The sequence below is a fragment of the Sus scrofa genome, chromosome 7 (genome assembly GCF_000003025.6).
Source record: "Sus scrofa isolate TJ Tabasco breed Duroc chromosome 7, Sscrofa11.1, whole genome shotgun sequence".
NCBI classification, from domain to species: domain Eukaryota; kingdom Metazoa; phylum Chordata; class Mammalia; order Artiodactyla; family Suidae; genus Sus; species Sus scrofa.
In genome coordinates this window covers 29978973-29997485 of record NC_010449.5, presented here as the reverse complement: position 1 = coordinate 29997485, position 18513 = coordinate 29978973, and the positions used below count along the sequence as shown (strand labels likewise).

Below are 18513 nucleotides of genomic sequence, written 5' to 3'. Positions count from 1 at the left end.
CCTGAGCGCGCTGGTCCCCAGACAACCGGAGCAAGGGATTTTGCAAGCCACTCTCTGCATCAAGTAATTCATCCGTTAAAACAACGTGACTTATTACTCAATAAGTACTATGGAAAGGGACTGCGCAAGGGACGGAGGATTCAGAGATAAAGATCACTTGGTCTTACAGAGGAGAAGGACTGGGCAAAGTGAGGAATAAAAGAGGAAAACAAAAACAAAACCCTTCCAAACACTCAGACCTCCCCAACATGGCGACCTTAGAGGCGGAGTCTGGCCTCCCCTTCCCGGTTCGCCAATTAGGCAGGCGCAGACCTTCTCAACATGGCGTCTCGGAGGCGGGGTCTGGTCGCGTCATGGACGGCCCACTGGGCAGGCGCAGACCTTCCAAACATGGCGGAAACACCGCCCTTCCCATCATGGCGCGGGGCCCCGCCCGCTCCGCCGCGGCCGCCGGCGGGAACAGTTCCGGGTGCGGTGCTGTGAGCGCCGGGGCCGGGCAGGGGGCGGTGTCCTGGCCATGGCCGGCCTGTCGGACCTGGAGCTGCGGCGGGAGCTACAGGCCCTGGGCTTCCAGCCGGGACCCATCACCGACACCACCCGGGACGTCTACCGCAACAAGCTGCGCCGCCTGCGGGGCGAGGCCCGGCTGCGCGGCGAGGAGCGGCTGCGGGAGGAGGCCCGGGCGCGGGGCGAGGAGCGGCTGCGGGAGGAGGCCCGGCTGCGCGGCGAGGAGCGGCTGCGGGAGGAGGCCCGGCTGCGCGGCGAGGAGCGGCTGCGCGAGGAGGCCCGGCTGCGCGAAGAGGCGCCGCTGCGCGCCCGCCCGGCCGCCGCCTCCCTTCGGTCGGAGCCCTGGCTCTCCTCACCGGCCTCGGGCTCGGCCTACGCGCCTTCCGGGGCCTATGGCGACCTCGGGGTCTCCCCGCCCTCCTGGTCCGGGAGCCGCGGCCTCGCCTACTCCTCCCGCCCTGCGCCGCTCAGACGCCGCGCTTCGGCCCGGGGCAGCTCGGAGGAGGACGAGGACTCCCGGACGCCCGATAGGGCGGCGCCGAGCCCGGGCCACGGAGTCCGCCGCTGGTGGGCCTCGGCCCCGACAACGGCGCGGCCGTCCTCCGCCCTCTTCAGCCCCGACCCGCGCCCGGGCCTGCGACCGACGAGAGCGAGTCCCACGGGCGCGGCGCGGGCCCGGCCCGAGGTGGGGCGGCGGCTGGAGCGCTGGCTGTCGCGGCTGCTGCTCTGGGCCAGCCTGGGGCTGCTGCTCGCCTTTCTGGGCATCCTCTGGGTGAAGATGGGCCAGCCCTCGGCGCCGCAGGAGGCGCGAGACAGCAGTACGTCCCTGGCCGGCGCAGGGGAGGGCCCTGGTCGCGCGCGTGCCCCCCGGGACGACCCGTCCTCAGCGCCAGGCCGCACACCCCACACCTGTCAGATGCCTGTTAACCTCCAGACTGTGGCTCTCCTTCCTCCAGCCGTGGGAGGAGTGACCAGGATCCCTGGATCCGCAGTCATTTCTGTCACCTTTCTCCTGTTCGCATTTTCTGTCCCAGCTCTGCCTACTAATCTCCCTTTCAACCACGTGCTGGAAGCACCCTTTCTGGAGTCACTTTTCCTTTTCCCTCTCCAGAGCCAACCCTCTAACACATCCCTCTAACAGATCCACCCGTCCCTGCTTAGTTCTTTGATCCCTTCTGTTTTCTTGCTCATTCACACATCAGCGCCCATTGGAAGGCACCTTACGTGTCACTACTCAGGGATAGATCTGGTTGGGGACCCCACTTTGCAGCACCAGAAAGGCTGCACGCTCTACTTCTTTGGACCACAGGACTCATTTGCCAAAAGGAGGTTATTCTAGCCCTGCCCATGAGACAGGTGTGGAAGAACCTTTGAAAGAGTTTACAGTGATGTACACGGTGGCATCTGTCATTGTTTGCAGCGCCCTCATGGAGTGTGCCAAAAGAGAGTCCTGCATCTCAAGGGTGTTCCCAGCCATGCCTCTGTCCACACTTACTGGATAAGACACACCAATAAGAAAGCTGTGGGGTACTCTATGCTAACCAATAGTTTAGGATTTGTGTGTTTCCTAAAAGGGAAATTTGCTTCTCCCATAATTCCGGGCTCTAGTTGAATAAGAAACAGCATAGAAGTGATTTCTTTACAAATTTGAGCATAAAGTGATTCTGTAGTTCACCAAGTCTTTGTAGAGAATGAACATGACTAATACCGTTCCCAGCCTTGAGCCCAGGCCCCCTCTTTGCCTGCCTGGCAGGAGCAGCCAAAATGCAGGGAAATGCTAAATTGTCTTTGCTGTTGCAGCAGGTGGATATTTGGATGGATGAGTAGGTCTGCGGACGCAGGGGTCCCAGACTTGTGCCCACATCCCAATAATTTCTTGACTGAGAGCAGTTTATCCACCTGCTGGAGGAATTAGACAGACCCAGGCGTGTTTCAGTGCTCACTGTACGCTGGTGATGTCGGAAAGCAGGCTATGGCCTCACTGCCGAGAGGCTCTAAGACACAGCTCCTGGGTGAACACTGGGCTCTGCCCTGACTTCTCCCATGATGGTATCGATGCCTGTGTAACGTAACATTGTTCACAACATCTAGAACCATCATGAATGTTGTCTTGTGTGAGGCTGAGTCTGAGTGAAGCAAGGAAGGCTTTAGTGAGCCCACGTTACGATGACGAGTCAGAGGTTCAGAGTGGTGGGTTAAGTGAGTCGTTGCCTGAGGTCCCTTTGCTGTTTTACTCCTGGGATTAGGACACAGACATCCTAATTCTAATCCAGGGCTTCAACCTCCTTACATTTTAGTGCCTGTGTTTTTTAAATACCTTACTTAAAAGACATCTTTCTAATCCCCATCGTTATATTGCTCATGTTTTACTTTCCCTGAATTTTGAGAGTGGTCCCTTTTTGTATCCTTTCTCACAATCCACACACTTTTAATTTCCTCTGTGCTTCTCTTCTTGGTCGCAGTGAAATTATTGCCAGTGGACTGTGAGAGAAAAACAGATGAGGTGAGTTTGTGTTTCTCTAGCTTTCATTATTCCTCCCAAAGATGTTGGCTTCCATCAGGAGGTAAACTGGCCCAGAAAGAGATCATAATGGGATCATTTTCAGGAGAGCTGCCTGTAATGTACCAGAATGGCATCATGTTCTGTGATGTTTGTGTCAGACTCAATTGTGGCAGTGAAGGAGCACTTGAAACGGAGAGGATTGAGCTCCTGAGCTCCAGCCCCGGGCTTGTTACCGGAGCTCTCCCATCAATCACGGTACTAAGGACTTTGATCTGCCTGAGCCGATGGGGAACTGAGTTGGATGCTGTAGGTTGTGGTTGAAGAACCTCTCAAGCCCCCTGGCTTCCAGAGAAAGGCTCGCAGCTTTTTAAGGTCAGGAGACCGGGGTCTCAATTGCGCAATCTCCGGTCGATGTCTGTGGCTCTGAAAATACTGTTCTGATTTGAAACGTCATCCGGGGCTTGTTTTAAACACATCTGAAGTGGAGTTAGCCCTCTTAGTCTATAGATTTGTTTTATGAAGCTTTAATGTTCCCTACAAATAATATTTGGGAAGGTGAGCAGTCCCATCCATTTATGAGTCATGAAAACAGCATTAGCGAGAAGCTGGGATGCTGGGACAGGTGGCAGTGTGGGGAAGATACGAGGCAGTAAATTTTCAGGTCGTAAATCCTACCAGGAGGAGTCTTGTGCTGCCAGAGGGCGTGACTTAGTGGTCTAAGTGTGCAGGTCACCAGGGGCTGGAGAGAAGCCACTTGAGGTTATTCCCAGGCCCATGCATGGACTCTTACCCACGTAACCAGGGGCCGTCCTGATGCAGACAGCCAGTTTTATTTCTCTTTGGCTTCTGCTGTGTCATATTTGGGGGTGTTTTTATTACATGTATTTATTGCGTGCATCCACCAGATATCTTGGCTTCCCTACTGTTTTGTAAAAACAGGTTCAGGGTAAGTATTAGCTGCCTTCTCAAAAAAACTGCAGTCGATGATTGAAGGAAGAGGCCCAGAAGCATGGCCAGGAGGGGAAAATAGAATTTTTGAAGACCGAAAACCAAAACAGGAAAAAAAAAAATGAAACTCTTCTGTAAGACTCTTCTGGTTTCTTTTATTTAGAGACGGGCTGTGTGCTTTCTGTTTCTTGGTCTCCCACACGTCTTAGTGTCGCCGGCCCAGGACCGCAGGACAGATTGGCCCGTGGCCCTCCCCTTGCTGGACGTGCTCGTGTCCCGCTAGCGACAGCGCGACGGGCACCCCGCTCAGCGCGCCGTCTGCATGCTTATAACCTCAGAGCCCGGCTCAGCGGAGTCTGGGCCACTGCAGGCGCCCATCAGCCGCCAGGCTGAGCTCTGGTGCTGAGCCGAGGTTCCAGGGGCACCTTGGCCTTCAGGGAGGGCGGACACAGGAACAGGCAGTGGGGAGGTGCTTCTTGACTTTGGTGATGTTCGTTCTTTGTGCCGCTCAAGCTCACCAGAGGGCATTTGAGTTCGAATATACGGGTCCTTCCCCTTCTCCGCCGTCTGTGACTCTTGGTTCTTTCCGGCTCAGTGCTGCCAACACCTCGGGGACAGCCCGGGAGTGGGTGCCGTTGTCTTAGTCAGGCTGTCTCCTCGTCCAGTCCCTTCTGTCCTGGAATCAGCCCTGCTTTGCCTAAACACCTGTGACTTTGGAACCTTAGTAATTGCTACCACTTTTTTCATGGTGGTGACAATGAGAGCTGTTTAATGTAGCAAGTTCTGAAAATGTGACAAAAATCACCCATGATTCTGCTGCTTGGAGATAAGAGCCATTATCATGTGGGGAATGTTTCCCTCCCATCTCCTCTCGCTGTGTCTGTGGAATCGGGACCTCTGTATGTTTAGCTGCAGTTAGCACGCAATTGTCACCTTTTCCCATATCGTCAAACATTCTTTAAAAATTGTTGGGGTGTTCCCATTGTGGTGCATCAGGAACAAATCTGACTAGTATCCATGAGGACGTAAGTTCGATCCCTGGCCTCACTCAGTGAGTGGGGGATCTGGCATTGCCGTGAGCTGTGGTGTGGTTCGCAGACTCGGCTCGGATCTGGCATTGCTGTGGCTGTGGTATAGGCCGGCAGCTGTAGCTTCAATTTGACCTCTAGCCTGGGAACTTCCATACGCTGCAAGTGTGGCCCTAAAAAGCAAAAAAAAAAAAAAAAAAAAAAAAAAAAAAAAAAAAGTTGGGGTTTCTGACTCACTAGTAGGCAGGTGAGTTGTTTCGGAACATTTATAGTCGTGTGCGTTACATTGTTTCATACCTGGTAGAGGCTTTAGGGTCTTCAGGTGACATGAGGGGACAAGTCTTGCCTCCGAGACTGTTTGAAACCAAATCAGATCAGGGCAACCAACAAGCCCTAGAAGGAAAGCGACTTTGGCTCCTTTGTAGGGGCAGAGCCTGGTCTAGAGTCGAGACCCTGGACTTTGGTGCAGGGCTCTGCCCCATGACCGCCCAGAGAGGCCTCAAGGGTAGAGGGCAGGTTGGGAGTCCACTGGCCGGCCTCTGTGTGGCTTTCCACTAAGGAGTGTGGGATCTTGGTGGCGCATGTAAGGTTTCTAAACCTCAGGCTCCTCGCTTGAGAGGTTGGGGTGCGGGTGCAGTGAGGGTTTTGTGAGGGTTCAGTGCCCGCGCATGTACAGACAGCTCAGCATGGCACCCGGCCTTTTCCAAATGTTACAAATCAAGTGAGGCAAGCAAAATGGCGTCACGTCTGCTCCAGGTGCTGGAGCAGAAGATACACAGATTTTCTCAACAGATGACATTTTCTCCCTGCAGTTTCAAGATTTCCTTGAGGGAGTTCCCGTCGTGGCGCAGTGGTTAACGAATCCGACTAGGAACCATGAGGTTGCGGGTTCGATCCCTGGCCTTTCTCAGTGGGTTAAGGATCCGGCATTGCCGTGAGCTGTGGTGTAGGTTGCAGATGTGGCTTGGATCCCGAGTTGCTGTGGCTCTAGTGTAGGCCGGTGGCTACAGGTCCAATTCGACCCCCAGCCTGGGAACCTCCATATGCCGCGGAAGTGGCCCAAGAAATGGCAAAAAGACAAAAAAAAAAAAAAAAAAATTTCCTTGAAACTTTCCATTTCTAGGGGAATCCAGTCGGAGATTAAACATTTGCAGAAGATAATTCACAAAGCAGACCATGCATAAGTAGAGTGTAGACAGGCCCATGGGTCCCCAAGAGTGGGCAGGAGTAGCCCGCGGGGACACAGGACTGCACCAGACAGCGTCAGCTCTCCCCTCCGAGGAAGCAGGGCTCCACGTTTGCCCCCAGCCGCGTGGCCTCTGATTCACAGCCCTTCTCCAGCAGGAGCCATGGGGCAGGGGCCCGGGGGCCTGCAGGCTGGCGGGCCCTTCATCACCGTGTCTGCTTCAGCCTGCCTCTGCTTTTTGGTGTCCTTCTCAGTCAGTTAACCGGTATTCATGGCCCCTGTCCCGGGCCCACCGTTGCGAAAGTTGTGGCTTAAAGTATGAGGTCTGCCTTACTGCTTAGAACTGGACTGTGCAGCTGAGGACGTGAAAGCAGATGCCCTCCCACCCCCGCCCCGCCTTGCTGACCGCCTGTCCTCTGCCTTTTCAGTTCTGTCAGGCCAAACAGAAGGCGGCCTTGCTGGAGCTGCTGCACGAACTCTACAACTTCCTGGCCACCCAAGCCGGTGAGTGTACCTGACATACCCTGGGAACGGCCGTAGTCGAGGCCGGGTGGCCAGCTCTCTCCTGGAGCACCCCTACAAGCCAGGTCCCGCCTTCCTGTTTCTCATTCACACAGCCTTTTTTAACCTTGCACGTGGGCAGAGTGCCTTGGGGTCTTTAAGGACCCAGGGGTCCTGGCCCCTGCATAGGCCCTTCAGCAGATGTGCTGCTCACTCACGCTTTGGGGGTGCACGTTGCATTGGCAGGGCCAGGCCTCAGATCCTCTCGGAGTCTGAGTCTTCCAGACTGTGGGCTTCGTGGCCCCAGATGGATGCCCAGGCTGGGTGGAGAGGCCGGTGCGGGCAGAGAGGCTCGTGCAGGTGGCCGGAGCTGAGTGGTGACCTGAGCAGTCAGGCCTGTCCAGTGCTCCAGGGCCCCGGTGTCTCCATCTGGCTGTGGGATGTTGCACCACCCTGATGTCTCAGGGCCTCCATCTCCCCCTTTGACCCAGTGATCTTGGGATATCTTGTCTTAACCAATTGAAAGTCAAGTGCTATTTTCTAGAGGAGGGCATTCTTAGCACCCTCATAAACACCCCTGCAAACTCCAGCTGGAGGACCCCACTGGTTTATTTGGTATATGTGTTCCTTGAGGCCAGAGACGGCAGCTGCCTTAGGCTGCATCCTCCCCGACACTGGCCTCCAGAAGGCTCAGCATCACTGATGCCACAGATGAGAACTCAGTGCTCAGGCCAGGGTTAGGCTTACTGGGCACAAGAATCAGAGGGAGCACTCAGTCTAAGGGATGTTTGAGAGGTGCCCGTCACCCACGGGGCCAGCCCTATCTGAGGTTGTTGCTAGGAAGTCAAGGTTGCGTGGACCTCAGCCCTCAGGGCCGAGCTTGTGGGCCCCGGCTCTGCTCCCCCCGCTGCTGACTGGTGGGAGGCCAGGGTGCTCAGGGAGGCACCTGTGAGCTCGGAGGAGGAGACAAGAGTTGGGGCTCACAGCATCACTGTCATCATGGGCATCTTTCTGTGGCCTAGGGGCTTAGCATGTAATTTCTGGCCTAAGGGGGTGTCCTAAACCTTTGTGGCTCAGTTGTGGTCAAGGACCAGCAGAACCAGGGTCACCTGGAAGCTTATTGGAACTGCAGAATCTCAGGTCCCACCCCAAACCTATTGAATCAAAGTCTGATTTATTTTTTTCTTTATGGGTCACACCTGCAGCATATGGAAGTTTCTGGGCCAGGGATTGACTCTGAGCCACACTGCTGCAATGCAGGATTCTTAACACACTGCATCACAGTGGGAGCTCCCCAGCGTCTGGCTTTCAGGAAGACCCCCAGGGGATAAAGCTGAGCAGCTCTCCTCCTAACCTGTGGATGCTAGGTGACATTTCTCCATCCCACTCCATGTGTGGTTCCGTTTTATGCCCCCAAAGAGCCTGGTCTTCAGGCTTCTGACCAGCCAGGCTGGGGCAGGCTGCAAGCACGCAGGCCCTCTACCCACCTCCTGCTGGATGTCAGCTGTGGTGGGGCCGCCATGCTGACCTTTGCAGGACACAAGTTGACTCAGCCCAGGGTCGTGCCCACAGGCTGCGCAAGGTCTAGGAGAAGGGACAGGCCATCTGTTCCCCTGACCCCTGGTGATAGAAAATGCCGCTGGGGGAGAACCAAGAGGCCAGAAGCTCTGGGAGGCACGACACCCTTTAGCTGGAGCGGTCAGGAAAGCGTCTCGGGGAGGTGGCGTCCGCGAAGGCCTGGAAGCCCAGGTGGGACTGGTTGTGCCTTTGTCAGGGGAAGGGCAGGGCCGTAGAGGCAGAAATCACAGGGTCGGAGTTGGAAGCAGGTGACCACTCGGATAAGGAGAGAGGAAGTGGGGTTTGGAAAGGGCGGTTGAGTCCACCCTGGCCGGCCAGGATTCTGGACCATCAGCTCCATCCTGCAGGCATTGAGGGCCAGGGTAGGCATTTGAGCAGGAGCAGGGAACCAGGTGCTAGGAAAGCAAATGTGGTGGCAATTTGAGTGGTGCTGTGTCATTTATGCTGAATCATTTTAAAGCTTTGTTGACCTACAGACTGGTCACCCACAGGCGCCAGGCCATGCCAGGTCGAGGGCCGTCGGGCTGTGTATGAAGGTTAAGGGTCTTGTCGTGGCCCAGCCCTGCACTGTCCTGCTTCCTAGGGGTCTGGTGGTGAGGCCGCGCCGGGCAGGTGAATCCAGTGGGCAATTAAGAGCCCAGGGCCAGGCAGGTCACCAAGTCCAGAGCAACTTGGCTAAATAAGAGGCCCCCGCAGCTGGGGGCCTTTCAGAGAAGGTGGCCCTTTGGCCGGGCCTGGAGCCTGGGCAGGACTAGGGAGAGGCTCCCCGCTCCACCCTGGGTGGGAGCCAGTGCCCAGGGTGAGCAGAAGGGAGCTTTGGTACACACCCCACTGCCCAAGACACAGACACCCCTTCCTCCAGGGTCTGGCGTTCCTGGTCACCCGCCTGGTCCCAGAGCCCAGAGTCCTGCAGTGCAGTGGGCCTGCGGCCTGCCTTCCCTCCGGGCTGTGTTTATTTATAGTGCCGTCCCAGCGCCTCCCAAAGCCGCCTGTCTGATCCTTTTAGGGATCAATTGCAAACAGACCTTGGTATTGGGCAGCTTTTTAGTCATTTAATGCAAATCGCCACACTGCTTTGCAGGTCAGGTTTTAATGATCTGGAATCGATCCAAGCTAAGTGGCTTTTGATCTTGCTGCAGAGCGAAGATGCCCACAGAAGCCAGGGCCACTGGGCCACATGCTCCCCATCAAAGCTGATGGCTTGATCCTTGCTGCAGTTTTCAGTTGGTTTCAGGGTAAATTTTCTCCACCTCCTCTTTGTGTTTGAATGTGTGTTTTCCCTCCTAGGTAATTTTGAGTGTGGAAATCCAGAGAAGCTGAAAAGCAAATGCATCCCTGTAACGGAAGCCCAGGAGTACATAGCAGTAAGTGGGCCAGGCCGCCCTTCCTGGAGGTCCCAGGCCTGTCTGTTGATCTTCCAAGCCCTGCGGGATTTTTTTCTTTTTTCTTTTTTCATTTGTGTTTGCTTCTGGCTTGTTTGCTTTCCCTTTTTAAAGAAAAAAAGTTTTTTTTAATTCAGTGGAGTGTTAGGCCACCTGAAGTTAAGTGACAGTGACAGGATCCAAGGTGAGCCATTCAGAGCCGGGTGGTGCTCCTGGCACTGCTGTGGGCCCTGCCTGCACCCCTCCTGTAAGTACCCTGGGGCCTGTTCCTCCAGCTCACTTTTCTCCCATCTCAGCACTTTTTTTTGTTTTGTTTTTTGGTCTTTTTTAGGGCCTCACCCACAGCATATGGAGGTTCCCAGGCTAGGGGTCGAATCGGAGCTACAGATACCAGCCAGCACCACAGCCACAGCAACGTCAGATCTGAGTCTCTTCTGTAATTTATACCACAGCTCACTGCAATGCTAGCCGCTGAGCAGGGCCAGGGGTTGAACCCTCATCCTCCTGGATATCAGTCGGGTTCGTTAACCACTGAGCCACAATAGCTCAGGTCACTGCTGTGGCACAGGTTCCATCCCCAGCCTGGGGACTTCCACGTGCCATGGGTGAGGCCAAAAAGAAAAAACAAAAAGACATTTATCCTGCCCATTCTCTTCCCTCAGGATTACCATCTGGGTTGCTTGGAGTCCATCGGGTTTTGCGTGTGGCCTTGAGAGGGTAGAATTAGGGACATTTAGAACTGGAAGAAGCCTAAGAAATCACCTCGTCTAGTTTTCATGTCACAGAAGAGGAGACTGAGATGGGTGGGGGGAACTGGCCCAAGACCCCACTCCCATGCCTCTTGTCTTCTTCAAGATGAGCGGCCAGCTCCCTGGCCCAGCACATCAGTCCCTGAGAAAAGTCCCCTCGCTTGGCCGTCTCAGACCTGCACTGTTGCCCCAAGCCTGCTCCTGGTTGCAACCTTTACCACCCTCTCGCCAGCCCCCGGTCCTCCTGCCGGCTTGCTGTGCTCTTGATGGAGCAGAGCTGGGGGCGTGGAGGGGCTCCTCTGGCCCAGAGGTGGAGTGAGCCCACTCCCCTCTTCCCTCTCCCCCCCAGAACGTGACCAGCAGCTCCTCTGCCAAGTTCGAAGCCGCGCTGACCTGGATCCTGAGCAGCAACAAGGATGTGGGCATCTGGTGAGTGTGGGCGCCGCCCGATCCCACCTCCAGCTGTCCAGCCCCACCGGTCGGGGGACACAGGGCTGGGGCAGTGGCAAGAGCAGCTCCAGGACCGGACAGGATCCGGGGCCAGGCTGACCGCTGGGTGGCCAGCTAACTCAGCTGTACCCTGGGCACTCAACCCGCCCCGCCGACTTGCTGGTGGAGGCGTTTTCCTGCACGTCCTTCCCTCGCTGCCACCTTCCTTGTGTAGATGAAATGAGTCTGTACGTTGGTTTCCCTCCGCACGGAGATCGCGGAGGGGAAGACTGGACTGTATTCCAGCCAGGCAGCTGCCGTTTCTCTGTGTTAGCAGAGAGCGAGCGGGCCACCCTCCTGAAAGGCCCCGGCATGGGGGGCACTGAGGGTCCCCTGCTGGAGAGACACCCTCGTCCGCCTTCCCTCGCCTTGGGGCTTGTTGGGGTCTCTGCTCCAGTTACAGCCGCCGACATGCCAGTGCATACTAGGGTTTTGTTCTCTTCCCCTCTGATCCCCCAAATGACTAATTCCATCAGCGGCACGTGCAGCAGAAGCCCCTCGGGCAGCTCAGCCTAAAGCTTGGTAACTAGATGCCTGGCATGATTAAAATCCATGGGCTTAAAAAAAAAGCGTCCCTGAGTGGATGAGCAGTTTTCCTGTGACTTAGGAAAGGCAGAGAACTCAGTTTCTCAGCCGCGTGCGCCTAGGCCGCTAACACAGAGGACCAATGACGTGACAATGCCTTGTCATGCTGGGGAGGACAGCCTGCGGCGCTGAGCCCAGCCCCCACGGCCGGCGCGAGAAGTGGAGCGTGAGCAGTTGAGACGGTTTGCTTTGAGCCCCAGCGTCGCTGTGCCGTCCAGAGCAGGGCCGGGGCCTGGCCCCCGGGAGCCTGGCGGTGGTTGAGCCTCGTGGCGCCCCGTGGTCTCTGCACTTAAACAGCTCCCGTGCCTCCTGGTCGCTGGGGAGAAGCACACCCGCCCAGACTTGGCTTCACTTCTTGCAAAGCGAGTCAGCAAACATTTCCATTTCTCTCTGCTGGGAGGTGGGAATGCAATTTACAGTTTAATCTTCCACACGCTGAGAGGGGCTGTCAAAGACCCAACAGAGGGGACGTCACTTTAGCAGCAGGGGTTGGAGCCTGCTGCTGTCTTTAAAGCTTTTTTCTCTCTAAGTAGCCAAGGTGGGAAGTTTCTGGAAGGAGTGCAGCCAGGCTACCCAGTCTGTTTCATAAGCAGGTGAAGGCCCCCAGAGCACCCCCCACCCACCCCACCACACCCCACCCTGGCTCCTCAGAGCTCTGGGGCGGTTTTATAGCCCTGCGTCCTGTTCCAGGTTGAAAGGGGAGGACCCATCTGAGCTGGTGACGACAGTGGACAAGGTGGTTTGCCTGGAGTCTGCCCGGCCCCGAATGGGGGTCGCCTGCCGCCTGAGCCGAGCCCTGCTCACCGCCGCCACCCACGTGCTCATCTTCTTCTGGTGTAAGTCCTGGTGCCCCTTCTCAGCCCTGCCGCTTACCCTCATCGGGCCGGCTCAGCAGCACCCCTGGGCGTGAGCCCAGCCCGGAGCCCGAGCCTGTGGGTTCGTCTCTGCCCCTGAGCCTGAGGTCTGTCTGGTGAGACAGGAGCTGAGCAGGTCAGCCTCGGCCCGGGTCACCTCTGCCCCTGGAGACTCGGTGGCTGGAACGTGAAGGTGACTAGAGAGTGTTCTTGATTCAGGGCAGGGGACCGTCAGCCTCTCCTTTCTGGGACCCCGGGGTGCAGCCACTCCCCAGGGAGACACGGCAGGAGATCGGCCTGTGTTACTCCCTCAACGAGGTCAGCAGCTCTCAGCCCAGGGCTGAGCCGCAGGGAGGCTCCTTGGGGGCTGCTCTGAGCAGAGACCTCGGTGTCTGAGCGCGGAAAGGTCAGCTCTGCAGAGACACCCAGGTGGAAGCACAGTCCCGCACCCGGGAGGTGGGCAGCACCTCAGAACACAAGGCCGTATGTATGTCTGTGCAACGGTGGAGGACGGGAAGCCCGGGCCGAGACCTGGATGCCTCGGGTTGCTTCCTAGCCTGACCTCCTTGGGCATCTCTGTGCCCCGTTTCCCACTTGCCAGCCCTGGGCCTAACGTGCACCAGGTGCTCAGAGCACCCTCAGGCCCAGGGCCTGCCCTCCTGAGGCCGTGGGTGCCTGAGGGCAGGGCAACAGGGACTCAAGGTGCCTCGTCCCCCCGCAGGCCTGGCCTTTCTGTGGGGGCTGCTGATCTTCCTGAGGTACCGGTGGCGGAAGCTGGAAGAGGAGGAGCAGGCCATGTACGAGATGGTGAAGAAGATTATAGGTGCGTGGCCCCCACCAAGAGGGCTGCCGGCCCCCTGTGGGCCCAGCCCTAAGCCTGCCTCTGTCCCGCAGACGTGGTGCAGGACCACTACGTGGACTGGGAGCAGGACATGGAGCGCTACCCGTACGTGGGCATTCTGCATGTGCGCGACACCCTCATCCCCCCGCAGAGCCGGTGAGTCCTGGGGGGCTGGGGTGGGTGTGGGGCAGGTGCAGAAGCCCCTGTGGGTGCCGAGGCCTCGGGCAGCCTGCCCTGGGCTCCCTCCTTCCCAGGCAGGCGGCCGGGAAGAGCCTGATGGGTTTCCATGAGCAGACGTCCAGGCACAGGGCAGCCAGGCCTCGGGAGCCATGGCCCTGGGACCCTCCTCCCTGGACGCTGTCGGCTGCTGGAGTTCCTCATGGTCACAAGACTGCTGGGGCGGCCTGCCTGGTTGCTGCCAGCAGGGAAGATGGGCTTCCTGTTGCTCTTGTTACCGGAAGCTGCCAGCGACATGCTCTCTGAGGCCGCGCTGCCTCATCTGTTCTTGAATCTGTGACTGGCATGCTGGAGAAGAATGTTTTTCAAACATTTTTAACCATGACCCACAGTCAGAAACCCCCCTTACCGCAGGCATCACCTTCCAGTTCCCGTACGCGCATGCGTGCTCCTGTTGGGAGACACAGTTTCACGGCAATGCATGGGGTCCGCTTCCAGGGCGCCGGCTGGCCATTGTCATGCACGATTCCAGGTCCACCTTCCATGTGGCAAGATGCTGGATGGATTCCTAGCAAAACCGGGTGGGGGTGCAGTTGGGGAGTCCCAGGCAGTGGCCAGCAGGGCCCACAGCGATGTCAGCCCAGGCCTCACCTTGGTCTCTGGCCCAGTGATGCTGAGCGCTCGCGCTGAGAGCCTGCCATGAGCGGCTCTGATTCCACCACAGAGGCAGACTGGCTCCCTTCGTTCTCAGCAGGCCCCTGGGAGGGAGACCAGTGGTACTCATTTCATAGACGAGGAAACTGAGGCACAGGGAGCTTAAGGAATGTGTTCAGAGAACCGCGGCTGGTATCCTTTCTGTGTTCCGGTGCCATGCTCTGTGCTAAGTCACCCTGGCTGCCAGCCGGAGGAGCTGGAAGCAGAGCATTTAAGGGCCCCTTTTGAATGGCAAGGGGCTTGATGACTTCCGGCTTCCCCCAGTCCCTGGGCAGTGTGGGGCGTGTGCTCCCTGCTGGCCCCCAGCTCTCGGGGAGGCCACATGGTGGATTCACATTCCTGCATGATTGCTGGACCTGCCAGGACTGGTCATCATGTGACTATGGGTGGCAACCTGAGTGAGCCGGAAAGCAGAGATGATCCTGCGTCGCAGGGGCTGTGGTGAAGGGCTGTCATGCGCTCACTTGCCCACAAATGTTTATGCAGCTGCTGCAGGTGGCACCACACTGGGCACGGAGCAAAGGGGAAAGGAGGGAGCAGAAACCCTGCCTGCCGGAGCCTCAGTTCTGGGGGGTGGGGTGGAGACAAGTTACAGGGGCACCTGTGTGCTATCAGGCGGGAAGGGGACAGGGTGTCAGGGGAGGGGCCTCACCTCACTGAGTTGGCATCAAGCTTGGGAGTCCTCAAAAGGAGCCGTCTCACTTGGCTAAAACTATAGGCAGAGCAGAGTCGCCTAAACCAGAGCAGGAAGTGGCAGCGCAGCCTGGCCAGTACCTGCAGGGTCTCTACCCCATCGGGAAGCCCCAGGGGCTCGGGCCAGTTGCCTCTTGGTCTTCAGATTCTCTTCCTGGCCCACCCAGGTGGTTTAGCGGACGAAGCGGCTCTGTCAGCCCTGTGTGGGCACCTGGAGGGCCCCCACGCACGCTGGCTGCCTCCCCCCGAGGACGGGGCGGGTGTGGCCTTGGCCGGACCGACCAAGTGGAAGCAGCCATGAGGGTTGGTTGGTGACAGGACTGCCCCCCCAGGAAGGAAGCTGCAACACCCCTTCTCCTGACTCACAGGCCCTCTGGGGAGCTTCCCAGTTTGTGTGCCCACCCCCTGCTGAGCCCCGTCCCACTCACACACACTGGTTCCCTCTGCGAGCAGATAGGCAGGGCACACCAAAGGGGTGATGTCAAAGCAGACCTCCCCCACGGCCCTGGAATCGTCCTGTCCAGTCTGGAGGGGGAGGGGCTGGCCGGGGGAGGGGGTACCTGCCTGCACTGGTGGAGCAGGGACTCTGGGCACTGCGAGGGCCCAGCTGGTGGCCCTGGTTGCAGGAGCAGCTCCAGCACTGTGGCCCACGGTCAGTCGGGCGGGCACCTGGTCTCTCCCCAAGGTGCCATACAGCCTGCACTCAGCAGCCAGGGGCCGCTCCTTAATTGGCCCACACGAGGCATCAAAGTGCAGCTAGCACTGAGGGGGGGGGTCACCTGCCAGGGCTGCGGCCGCAGGTCCCAGCAAGAGTCAGGAAGCTCAGCCCCTCCCCTGGACACCTTGCCCCTTGGCTCCTTTCCTTGGACATCTTTGGAGCAGAGATGGTTGAGAATCTGCGAAATTTTCTCCTCTGCAGCAGTGCTGTCAGCACCTGCCGGCTTTCCTCCAGCACATAATTCTGGGTGGAGTCTTGCAGCTTTGTCCCCCCTTTGTACAAGGGCATCTGAAGACAGCTGGCCTGCGCTGGCAGCACTGGGCATGGCAGCCAAGGGCACGCTCACCTGCTGAGCCCCCCCCCTTGTTGCAGGAGACGCATGAAGCGGATCTGGGACCGGGCCGTGGAGTTCCTGGCCTCCAACGAATCCCGGATCCAGACAGAGTCCCACCGAGTGGCCGGGGAAGACATGCTGGTGTGGCGGTGGACCAAGCCCTCCGCCTTCTCTGACTCGGAGCGATAGGCCCTGTGTGGGGGCCTGTTCCTCTTCAGCCTGACCTAGGCCAGTCCCCCAGGGGCGTGAGGGGCCGCTGTCCTGCCAGTGCTGCGTTCACACTTGCCTTGACGTTCCCCCGCCTCCTGACCCTGCCTGCAGAGGCTCCGTGAGACTCTCAGAGCTGACCTCAGGGGAACGTGCGGCTCCTTGGAGGGCAGGGTGGAGGTGCTCTGCCCTGTTTTGCTGGCAGAGAAGGGAAGAAGGGTTGAAGGGTTTGTGTGTTATGAAAAGATAAAGCACGATAGCCATGAGACCCTGAGAGCAAGTGTGCAGCTGGGTGGGCGCCAGGCAGCAGGTGGGCCGGGTTGCGGGCCAGGCAGCTGGGGGGGAGCAGCTTGGTTATGTGCCTTCGGGGGTGTCGGAGCTCCAGGGGAGGGAGGCCTGTCCTCCAGCTAATCGGGCCCCTGACCCCAGAGGGGAGGTGCTAGAAACCAGGACGGGTGCTGAGGGAGAGCTGGCCAGGCCCACAGGCCTCGGGCCAGGAGGTCAGCAGCTGGTGTGGCCTCCGGGTGGAACCAGGAGTGGGCCCAGCCCAGAGCAGGGGGGAGGGCCATGGCTGCTGCTGGGCACCTGGTGGGAGGCAGTGTCCAGGACCCCGGGACCTGGCGCTTGCTGTGGGCAAAGACCACCCTGTTCCCGCCACCACAGCCCCCACCCTGGCAGGTGGACGAGAACTTCAGCACAGCACTGCTGCCGTGAGGGGGCTGGGCGCAGGGCCTCCAGATATAGCCACGGGGCCTTGTTAGTGCGAAGAGCCTCCAGCAGTGGCGCCCCGCGTGCTCGTCCACAGCAGGCAGAAGAGGAGCCGGCCGAGGAGACAGAACAGCTGCCTCCAAAGGCTTTACCCACCCCTTCTGGTCTTATCGGTATTTTTTGTTTCCTTAATAAAGCTCCAGTGTCCTTCATTTGAGCAATACTCTCTCATTTCCTCTGATGTCCGGGTGATCGGCGGGGCTGCAATCCAAGCGCCAGCCCCGTGGCAAAGCAGCAGTCTCCTAATCAGGCTCCAGCCGAAGAGGAAGAGACTGCAGGCCCCGTATCAGGGTTGAAACTGCTGGATAAATAAACTATTTATTAAAAATGGATGTGTTTCTTGTCTGGTTCTTCCCCTCTTGCCCCAAAGCAACGTGTAAAGAAAGGCAATGTGCGGAGTTGCTCGGCACTGGCCCGGAGAGGTCGGTGAGCGGAGAAGAGGGTCACGGGGTGAGGACCCCACCGTGCTTGGTGAGCTCACAGGGTGCACCTGGTCCCTGAGAGGGAGCGTTTCTCCTCCAGTCCATTTCTGCGTTTCTGCCTACCTTGAGGTGCCCGGCCCTGGCAGTGGGAGGTGGCAGCAGCCAGGTTGGATGGGGTTTCTTGCAGCTGGTGGTGTCCCCTAAGGAGGCTGGAGGTTGATGGCAGCCAACTTGTCTCCTCTGGGCCCGGGCCCTGGGAAACACCAGGGCATCCCCCACCCGTGGGGGAGTGCTGGGAGTGCCGTGGGGTCCTGCCACTCCACCAGCACACTCTCCCCGGAGCATTGCAGCAAGCTGAGGGTGGCACCTCCTCTCCCTTCTGGGCCTCTGAGCTGTGGCCACTCCACCGCCTGCCAACCCCATCCGCGCAGGTCCCACCCTTGGGGCGGTGACGGGCACCTTCCTGCCAACCTCTGTCATCTGCGAACTTGGTGGTTAAGTTGATGGTCAAGGGCCCAGAAATGACCCAGCAAAACCAAGCCCATCTTTTCTGGTTTTCAGTGAAAGATTTTCCTGCTGCCGCGTTTTGTCTTAAGCTGGAAAGGGAGCAAACGCAAGGCTCTATTTCTATGAAGCTGTTTGGAGAGCGGGCTGGAGATCAAAATAAAGGAAATAACAAAAGGCCCCTGCCAGCCACACTTTCCTTTGCAGTGGCGCTGGCGCAGGGCTGTGGGCGGCCGCTCAGCTCTGTGGCCTCAGCTTTGAAGGGCCGAGCCCCCTTCAGGTGGCCCTTACATCACAAGAAGCAGTGCCGGGGGTGGGATTTTCTCCAGGGGGGCCTGAGGGTATCTTGCAGCGGCATGTTGTTGAGAAGTTTACACTGACTCCCCAGTCCCTTCCAGGGCTCCCCGGGCCAACCCTGTCTTTCCTCAGTGACAACGGCCCCCTTGGACTCCATGGCACCAGGAAAGAAGCTTGAGGGCTGGCGGAGGGCGTACCCCACAAATCTAGGCATGGATGCCCACCTAGGGGGCTCCAGACCACCTTCCAGAGCCTCTGCTCAGGAAAAAGGCAAACAGCCATTTGTCACCAACTTATCCGAAGAATTGCTGTAGCAGCTGTTCCTCCTTAATTAACACACCGTTGACTTTGAGCCCTGAAAAAAAATCCTTTCGTTGAGGCAGCTGTGTGGACTCAAATCCATTATCCTGTCGCCTCACACAAAGGGAAGGACAGCGGAGCGGCCATGCAGGAGGTGAGCCCAGTTCTCCCAGAAGAGCCTCCTGGAGCAGCCAGGCCAGTGTCTGTGCTCCGTCCCCAGAGAACACT

At 58.1% G+C, this 18513-nt stretch overlaps 1 protein-coding gene across 1 annotated transcript; it reads left to right on the top strand.

Annotated features, from left to right (window-relative positions):
• On the top strand, nucleotides 409-17092 carry LEMD2 (LEM domain containing 2). Its single transcript, XM_005665892.3, has 9 exons — nucleotides 409-1325; nucleotides 2970-3010; nucleotides 6601-6676; nucleotides 9539-9615; nucleotides 10732-10811; nucleotides 12147-12292; nucleotides 13032-13133; nucleotides 13205-13307; nucleotides 15826-17092. Exons 1-9 carry the CDS (start codon nucleotides 518-520, stop codon nucleotides 15974-15976), a joined length of 1584 nt encoding a protein of 527 aa, XP_005665949.1. The 5' UTR covers nucleotides 409-517; the 3' UTR covers nucleotides 15977-17092.

What these genes read in the sequence shown, in the direction of transcription:
- LEMD2 (XM_005665892.3), top strand. Translation starts at nt 518, where the DNA reads ATGGCCGGCCTGTCGGACCTGGAGCTGCGGCGGGAGCTACAGGCCCTG. An exon ending in GCAGGAGGCGCGAGACAGCA is followed by an intron (nt 1,326 to 2,969) that starts GTACGTCCCTGG and finishes TCTTGGTCGCAG; the next exon opens with TGAAATTATTGCCAGTGGAC. An exon ending in CGTGCTCATCTTCTTCTGGT is followed by an intron (nt 12,293 to 13,031) that starts GTAAGTCCTGGT and finishes GTCCCCCCGCAG; the next exon opens with GCCTGGCCTTTCTGTGGGGG.